Source organism: Aplysia californica, unplaced genomic scaffold (assembly GCF_000002075.1).
Source record: "Aplysia californica isolate F4 #8 unplaced genomic scaffold, AplCal3.0 scaffold00621, whole genome shotgun sequence".
NCBI classification, from domain to species: Eukaryota; Metazoa; Mollusca; class Gastropoda; order Aplysiida; family Aplysiidae; genus Aplysia; species Aplysia californica.
This window is the reverse complement of record NW_004797891.1, coordinates 269,578-278,736: the sequence shown is the minus strand read 5'-3', so window position 1 is coordinate 278,736 and position 9,159 is coordinate 269,578. Positions and strand designations below refer to the sequence as shown.

At 38.6% G+C, this 9,159-nt stretch overlaps 1 protein-coding gene across 1 annotated transcript in view; it reads left to right on the top strand.

Annotated features, from left to right (window-relative positions):
* Positions 1–843: 843 nt before the first annotated feature.
* LOC101857141 (rho-associated protein kinase 2) overlaps positions 844–9,159 on the top strand; it is a gene marked incomplete in the record, with an annotated part of 68,977 nt that continues 60,661 nt past the window's right edge. Inside the window, 4 exon segments of the mRNA XM_013087671.2 lie at positions 844–1,391; positions 4,147–4,300; positions 5,466–5,547; positions 8,190–8,290. Coding sequence (XP_012943125.1) covers positions 4,205–4,300; positions 5,466–5,547; positions 8,190–8,290 — 279 coding nt within the window.

The window sequence follows — 9,159 nt, the reverse complement described above, 5'->3', positions numbered from 1 at the left end:
ATATATAACATTTATATAGCGCATTTCCAAAAAAAGTAGCTCAATGCGCTTTACATTGGAATACCCATTTTTCAAAACCTTTCTTACTATACTTCCTTTCTTCTCATGCAATATATAATAATGCACACACACACACACACACACACACACACACACACACACACACACACAAACACACACACACACACACACACACACACCGCACACAGGCTATTTTCATTCAGACAGGAACTGAACAACTATAATGAAAAATAACGTTAAAAGCTCACGAAGGATAGGCCTGTAGGAACAGAAAATGTTTAAGATATCTTTTGAAGCTACTATCAAGTTTTTTTTATATTTGTCTTCGTTTCATGGGTAATCTGTTCCACATAAATGGACCAAGACATGAGAAAGATCTCTCTCCATATGATTTGTATGATTTTACAGGTGTCACAAGTAGGACGTGTTATCGTTTGATGATCTCAGGTCACCCTGGCTTATATATATATATATATATACTGATAAGTTCTTGTAGATAAAAAGGAGCAGTTTTATTTACACATTTGAAACACATGACGCAGATTTTAGATACTATTCTTTCTTTTACAGGGAGCCAAAGCAGTTCTTTTAATAATGGATTGACATGGTCTCGTTTTTTAGATCTTGTTATCAGTCTAGCGGCATTGTTTTGCATTACTTGTAAACGATTCAAATATTTGTTGTTCAGACCTGCTAGGAGTGAGTTACAATAGTCTAATCTAGATAGGATAAGAGATGTTACCAGTGTTTTTGTTGTCCCTTCGTTAAAGTACTTTCGAACTAGCCTAGGCCTATCCTTCTCAGCTAGTGTAAATCTATGACTATAGCCACTATAGGCCTAATCAATACTCGTCTCTCGTTAGTCATGAGGGGAGTATAATGGTGCTAATTAAAGAAATGTATAAAACTAACAGTTATTTCCCTTGGGGGGTACCGATTTTTTTTCTTCTAAAAATTCTCTACATTCTTTTTCCATACACTTGTATCAACTTCGACTCTCCTTGTGTGACACTTTCTGATTAAGAGATGACCAAATGTTCGTGCATGTTTGTTTTTTGTTTGTTGGGGAGATTTATTCTGCTTAGATTTATTCTTTTGAAAAGTTAGGCCTGTCACAAAAAGGGTTTATTCGAAAACAAGTCCGAAGAGGAAGTAGGTGTGACGTCATGCCGCCATGTTCGGAAGATCACTGGTTTTGATATAAGGTTGTGTGCACTCATGAAAACAACTGCTTGAATTTCGCGTTGATTCTGAGCTTGTTTGTGTCGGTATACTGTGTAATTTTTCTGATTTTAGTCACGGAAAAATGGAGTGTTGAGTGTGATGGAGCTAGGTGTATCTGTCATTCTCTTTGAATTGAATTAAAGCGGGTAAGTAACGATCGATTTCATATTCATTCCGAATTCATGTTCAGACGGAAGAGTGAAAGTAGACTTGGCCTTGTTCTTTAACTTGCAAAATTGTATTCATCTACGGTAAATAGAGCGAATTGCAAAGTACATTTTATATTGAATGATTGTTTAATGATAATGAATTGGTAGACTTGAATGAGCAAGGTGTTGTTTGCCCAGAAATGTTCAGATCATGAAGACACCTGTGACTTCATCAAACCCGCCGTCTTCGAAACGGGGCGTAGGCTAGGCTGCAAGTTGTGTAGGACAAGACTGCCAGCACAATGAATGATGAATCATTAAATACTTTCAATGGTTATGATTTCAATGGGTAGACTGGCGGTCTTTGTTTCATGAGGATTTTGAGATTCTATAGTGCAGATGCAACGAGAATTTTGAAGTGAAGCGATGTGAACATTATTGACTGTGATGTTTGCAACAGTGCCCGTCGTCATTGCAGCAGTGGTATAGAAGATCTAGATCTAGATCTAGAATCTAGTAACCTAAGAAGGCTTCGAACTTAAAACTTAAATAGATCTAGAATCTAGATCTAGAATGAAATGATAGGCTAGTCATTTTTGTCATTGCTGATGTACAGCAGTATGTACACTGTTCAACTGTGGAACTCAGATTCAACAAGGTCGCCGAACCTGACCTAAAATTTTGTTGATCGTGAGTGTTCGTTTTAAAGCAAAACATCATGAAGGTTTTTGGGTGCTTTTTCGGTTGTTCCCACCCCCCTTATTTGAGCCTGACCTACTTCTAGATCTAGATCTAGATCTACGTTTGATTCGCGGTGAGCTAAGATATCAAACCTAACAACAGCAAAACATTAAATTGTGGTAAAATTCAGGGGGGCATGCCCCCCTGAAAACCCCCTTCCTATTAAAATTGTTAGGTCAGGGGGGCAAGCCCCCCTGAAACCCCCCTACTCTTGGGGCCAAAACCCGTGAATAACAATTGCGGGGTGGGAACTACCGAAAAAGCGCCGGTTTTTGTGTGTCACACGTAGATTACGATCTACAACAGGCACTGAGCAAGTATATGTTATAAAGGGAAGTAACAAGTGGTGCCTAAAATGCCTATCGTATTATGAGCTGTGCAAAAAAAGACCAATTCGTTCAAATGCATGCCTGTGTCATCTCGATTGTTTGCCAAAAAGTTGTGTGTGTAGAGCATAGCATACACGGCAACTTTTGATTCCATAGACCAGCGCCCAATTCGTTACGTAGATCTCTACGTCAAGACTAGCTTTTTGTGTTTTTTTAATTATCAGTTGCCGGGGGAAGTCTGTGTCGTGCGACGTTCCACGCCCGGACCGCTGGTGCCTCGCAACACACACACACACAGTCACCCATGTGACGGCCGCCCATCCTACCCCCGACACATGCTAGAGTTGACACGTGTGCATGCCAACAACACGTGTGTTGATATGAAAGAAGACCGCTGATTGATCACATGATGCATCGGCTTAGCGGATAAATGGATAGTTCCCGGGAATAGAGATATAAATAATAGAGATTTAAATGTTCTTTGTGGGAGAAAAGTGAGTGAAGCCTCGTCTGCGGGGGGGTGTTCACCTTGGAAGTGACCTCGTTGAATCTAAGCTTGCTGATTTTTAGTGTTCGTTGAATCCAGGTTATTTTTATTAATTTTAAAGAAGAAAAATAAACAGGGGAATAAATCTCCTTTCGTTGAATCCTAGTTCCACTGTACTTTTAGTAGTTCTGAAGACTAAGTACTGTCTGCAATTAAATTGGGTGGACTGACTAAGCTGTTAAAGAGAAGGCTCGACAGCTCAACAGATGGTCTGTGCGTGGCAACCGGGAGGTCTGGAGTTCAATCTTTGATCTAGCTTCGGGTTTTTTCTACACACCCCTTCCCTGATCTTAGTGAGGAGGTTTAACACCTTGTACTTGTATTCTCGAATAAAGGCCAAAACAAATTTGGGGGTTCAGTGTGGAATTTTCACACAATGACAATGATGTCATGATGGTTTTAAAATTGGGCTGCTATCTTGGCAAAATGTTCAGACTTAATTCAGAACTGTTCTGAAACCACTCTCAGTAAGAGAGTCTGAGTCTCTAAGAGAAAGAACCTCCTCGAAAATGGCTGTCAGGCAGTCATAGAGATTTTATAAACGGTCATTTTGTTGTAAAAATCAACTCTTCTGGGTCTTTCTACATTTAGTTAAAAGGCCTACCCACTACTCTGTTATTTGGTCTTTGTATGCAGAAAAGAAAAAAAAAGCTGTAAAATGATGAGTAGAAAACTAAATTGCGTCAAGAAAATGTGAGCAAAATCGAAAGTGTGTTGAACCCTAAATTGTAGAAAAACTGAAAACAAGGTTTGTATAAAATATTCAAGTGTCCCTGTATGTGAAGTATCTGAGCATGGAGTGTGGACTTTTTAAATTTAGAGGAGTGCCATGAAGTGGGTATGAGAGCGCTGTTGATAAGACCATAAAAGATGGTCTTGTGGTATATTAGCTGGATAAATAGTAGATAGATGAAGAACAGTAATTTACTTTTATTCTTTGAAGTGAAATAAAAAAGGTGATAATTTAAAAATATATTGGACACTGTGCAGTGGATGTATGATCACTATGATTCGTCTTGCATAGTGGCAGGTTTAGAAGTTATATAATGAGTGTGCTTTTTTGTCTTGTTTGTTTGTTGTTGTTTTTTTGCTTGCTTGCATTAAATTTCTCTGAACTTTGGCTTTGTCATTTCAGTGTGCATTGCATAAAACATTCAGTGGATACTAATGGTCTATGTGTGGAGGAAGCCAAGATGGTGATGTCAGACCCGGATTATCGCAGGCGCCTCGCCTTGTTAGAGGAGCGCCTCAGCGACCCCAACTCGGTCATTAATGTCGATGGACTTTTGGTGAGTCTGCTGTTACTGATGGCAAAACAGGTTGTAGAGAAGCCCCAACACAAGAAGATAATGATTATAAAATTATATTATGTTGATTGTCCTTTTATTGCAGCTTTAGTGAAATCGGTTATTGGTGGTCAAGGTTGGGCGGTGGGGTCTGGTAGAGAGGAGACACAACTCACAATGTAATTCAATGTAACTGTAACTCCCCTGGTGGTGAAATGCCACTCGTAGCCACCGCACCTCTCTGTGAGGTTGGGTTGTATCTTTTCTCTTCATGTACTTTGTCTTCTCTTAGCTCCCTCTTTAGTGCCAGTTAGTCAACTATAAAGTTCTTTGTTGAAAAAATGGACCCCGATACCCTGACTTTATGGGGCTTGACCTCGAAATGTGTTTTATTCGAAGGGAACAAAGTAATGACAGCTGTAATTGATTGTTGTGTAAAGTGTTTTTTAATGCGCTTTTCATTAACTGAAGTGAAAACATAGCTACTGTCACAGAGGAAAACAGATAGCTAATTATGTCACAGAGAAAGTAAAAATGAGAAAGTGACAAAAGTAGGAAAATTTGTGTAAAAACTATAGAGGTACACAATGATGAATATCACCCCGAACTTAAAGTATCTCAACATCAAATTCTGTGTCATTACAATTGTCTGGTAGATGGTAAAAAAAAAATTTTTTAAAGAATTTTACTACTTTTCCTTGACTCGTTTACTTTTAAACTTTGTATTTCAATATTTTTCCACTTCTGTTGGTGACATTGTTCCGAATGTTTTTACTGAAGTACTTTTTATTTCCTTTACTTTTCTCCATTTACCCTGCCAGGTACTATAACATCTCTTCCTCCTTGGATGTGAAAATTCATCAGCAGTTCATGATGGATGAACTATTATTAATTATATTATCCTATTATTTATTATTTATTGAAATTATAATGCTTTTTATACAAGATGTAAAACCAAAGATTTGCAGTTTATTCTGGGTTTATCTTTTTTTCTTCTTAAGCTGCTAATACATGAGGATCTAGCTTTATCGGTTAGTCTTGTTGGGAGCTTTCGAACTCATTGTAGAGAAATTATTATGGGTATTTTCACGTCGTCTCATCTTACACTTTTAATAGGCCGTGACCCTGCCATATAATATTAATCATGACAATTTCCTCATCTCCCCAGGATGGTATTACTGCACTGGTTGCGGATTTGGATTACCCAGCCATCAAACGAATGAAAAATGTCGAACACTTTTTAGAAAGATGTAAGTACTCCTCAGTTTGTAGTGAATGTGTGCAGTCCTGTCCTTAGACTTTGTCATCTCAAGGCTCATATATAGTAAAAACCCTTGCCATAAAAGGCCAAAGCAGTTTCAGGAAAATTCCAAAGATACTGGGTGGTAAACATCACTGATTGATGAGATGTGACGGCAAAGTGTTAAGAGAGACTTATAACTTTGAAAATAAATATTATGAGCAAAATTGATGGTTCACCCCGCAAACCTGATCTAATTACGAAAATTGAACAAACAACGTAAGCATGAAACATGTATGGATGTAGAATTTGCATTGAAAGGATTATTTAGAAGTGAAATTGGGTACAAATGACTTAATAAGACTTGAACGTTGCATTTAGTGGTGATGAGATAAAGGTATGGGGCACTTATGGTTATCCCCATTGAAGTGGTGAGCTAAAAAGGAAAGAATTATACTGTTAATTATGTATGGCTTTGTACTTTACTTTTCCGATCTGGCTGCCATTTGAGTTGTAGCCCTTCGGCCTGTCGATATGGCAAATAATTTACAGGTTTTTATCAGCTGTGTTTTGTCATTGTATGGGGTATTTCCGATTTCTTGGGAGGCTGGTAGGTAGTAATGCAGGTCACTAAGTGCAGGGCAGGTAAAGAGGTGGTGTGATACTGTTTCATCCTGGCAGTCAGTTGGGGTATCCTTGCAGATCCCATAGGTAATTCAATGGGATGTGTTGTGTTCACAGGCGAAAGCTAGTGACTTGTTCTGTTCTACTCAGGGAATTTAGTATATATCTTTTGAGTTGGGAGCAGTCATGTGTGCAAATACAGTTCTTCCAGTTTTGCCCATTACCCATCCATTCAGCCACTGTTCCCTGGTGTTGCATTTGATGATGTTCTTGACTGTCTGTTGTGATACTGGGTTTTGAGGTTGTGTTTGTGATGCTCCCTTCTATGGTTTTGTACACAGAGCAGTGTGTTTGTTGTGACACTGTTTGCCCTACCTGTGGCTCAGTGTTCACCCCCCCCCCTCCCCCAGGGCAGTGCTACTAACTGAAGTGTCTTTAGGCCATTCCCAAAAGGGGGATATTAACATTTTTTTTTAGTCTTATGCACAGTAAAATTGTAAATGGGCTGATTTATCAATGTCGTGCTTATACTGTGCCAGAACATCATCGTGGGAACTGCTGCGTTTTCCTTCCTCCTCCTTACTATCGTCATTTTTCCTCTACTTCTTTTGTATGTTTGTCACTCTCTTGTGAACTGTTATTTCCTGGGTGCCTTGATAGTCGAAGCAGACTTTGTGCTGTTGAGGCTAGAGAGGTGAGCGGAGTGAGCGTGATTCCCCCTTTGGACTTCTTTGTTGACATCCACCCCTTGGCTCTCATATGACCTTATGCAGTTACGAGCGCCGTAAAATCTTACTAAAACTAACCTAGTGTTCACCGACCAATGGGGCATGCAGTTAGTTCCTGTGGAAAAATCCTTTTGACAGACTTCGATTTTGTCCTCAGGGACGATGAAGAAGTGTCAAAATTCAACTACTTGTGAGATGCTGTACTGACTTGAATATGATTTTTGTTTTGTTTGTTTGGGAAAAATGACTTTTGACCTGAGAAACAAGTCTAAAAGAAGAATGGGTTAAGATGTAAGATGGCATGGAATCATACAGCTTTGCCCTTTTGTTTTTGAAAGAGAATCATGTGTTATCTGGAAATTTGATAAAATGATAGCTATTGAAGTAAGCAGGAGTACTCCTCTCAGATGTACAATCATTTTTTCCCCTCCCCTTCTTTGTCTATGTACTACCTGATTTTGGGCCAAAATACCTGAAACTGACCCTGAATGAATTTACCTGAAATGGGAACTTTTAGGTTGGCAGCCCAAATAATGCTTTTAGACTGTGCTTTTATAAACATTATTATTTATATTCAATTCGGTACTAGTTTCTCTGATGTAATAGCTAGACTTTTCACCACTGCTTGTCAAAGATCTGTGTCTGATTCACAACGGGGACGGTTGTTCAATAAAGTGGGCTGGACCCCACCCAGCTATGGTTTGGTCCTGAGCAAGCAAGGATGAAGCAACCTGCCCTGTATTAGATATGATGTAAATTGTGCCAATGGGGGGGTGTAGTTTAACATGTTTCTTTCAAACTTCTTCAACAAGGAGAAATTCCCTGGGTAAGATGGGGAAAATATTTAATATTAGATCAAATCCTGTGTATATTATTAGCTTTCTTATGTTGTACCTCTTTTATTCTAAAATTGTTGTGTGGGTGGTTGGTGGGTGCTCTGGTGTGGTTTGCTTCTTCTTTCCTATCAAACATCTCTATCGTCCTTTACTCCCCTCCTTCTTTTTATGTTTGTTACTCTCTTGTAACACCTCTAATCTTCTGGCACTCATATGACCTTCTGCTGTTGCGAGCGCCGTAAAACCTCTACTAAAATTAGACTAAAATTGTTGTGAATTGATAACTCATGTTTTTCAAAACAAAACCCTCATGAAGCAATGTTGTGATACCAAACATTCTGTCATTAGTGTACAATGAAAGGTAGATATTATATATTTAATTATTTTCTTTAATTCCCTTTGTGCAAGGTGATGATTTTAATGAGTAGAATACATAACTTACACCTTTTGTTATTCTTTTTTAGATGGAGAAAATGTGGATCTCATTAAAAACAATCGTATGAAAGCCGCTGACTTTGAAGTTGTCAAGGTCATTGGCCGAGGTGCTTTTGGAGAAGTTCAGTTGGTGAGTTTAGAGATATTTTTCTTTTTCCTTGTCTGTCTGTCCATCTCTCTGTCTCTTTCTTACTTTCTCTTTATCTTTCCTCCCTGTCTTTCTCTCTCTCTCTCTCTGTCTTTCTCTCTCTCTCTCAATCACTCTCTTAACTCTTCCTCTTTCTCTCCCTCTTTACAATTTATAAGTCCAGTTGTCATGACCATCAGGTACTGTTTTTTTATACTATTTTTAAAAAGACAATTAACAGTATCTAATTATTGATCACTGACACTTCTTTAGTGAAGGAAATTGGAAGCTTACTTTGTAGCACTAACATTGGATGAGGCAGAGACAGACAGTATGACATTCCCCCTGAGCCATAGCAAATTGTGCCTAAGAGTATTTGTTGTTGATTTGAATATCTTCCAGCAGAAGAGAGAGAACTGCGAGAATTTAATATGTTAAAAGTAAGTATTTTATGAGCACAGCATAGCCAGCTCTCTCTCTCTGGTGTCACACTTGGGATAGAGGAACAATGAACAAGTTGTGTGGAATTTTTTTTTTAATTTGTGTAAATGTGACCTTGTAGCACTTGTTACCCTGACTCATCTGACATGCTCTCAGTGTGTAGTTGACATCTGCTCTAATGTGGTTGTACACTTTCATTTTCTTGTAAAATTGTCTGTCCAAAGCGGGTTGTTGGCGGGTGCTCTGGTGTGGTTTGCTCCTTCTATCCCATCAAATGTCTTTCGTCCTATGTCTCTTCCTTTTTTTGGGTTTGTTACTCTCTTGTAATTCTTCTAATCTTCGGCAGTTATATGACCTTATTGTGTTGCAAGTGCCGTAAAACTCTTACTTACTAAAACTAAAATTGTCTGTCCAATGTGTGTGTGTGGGGG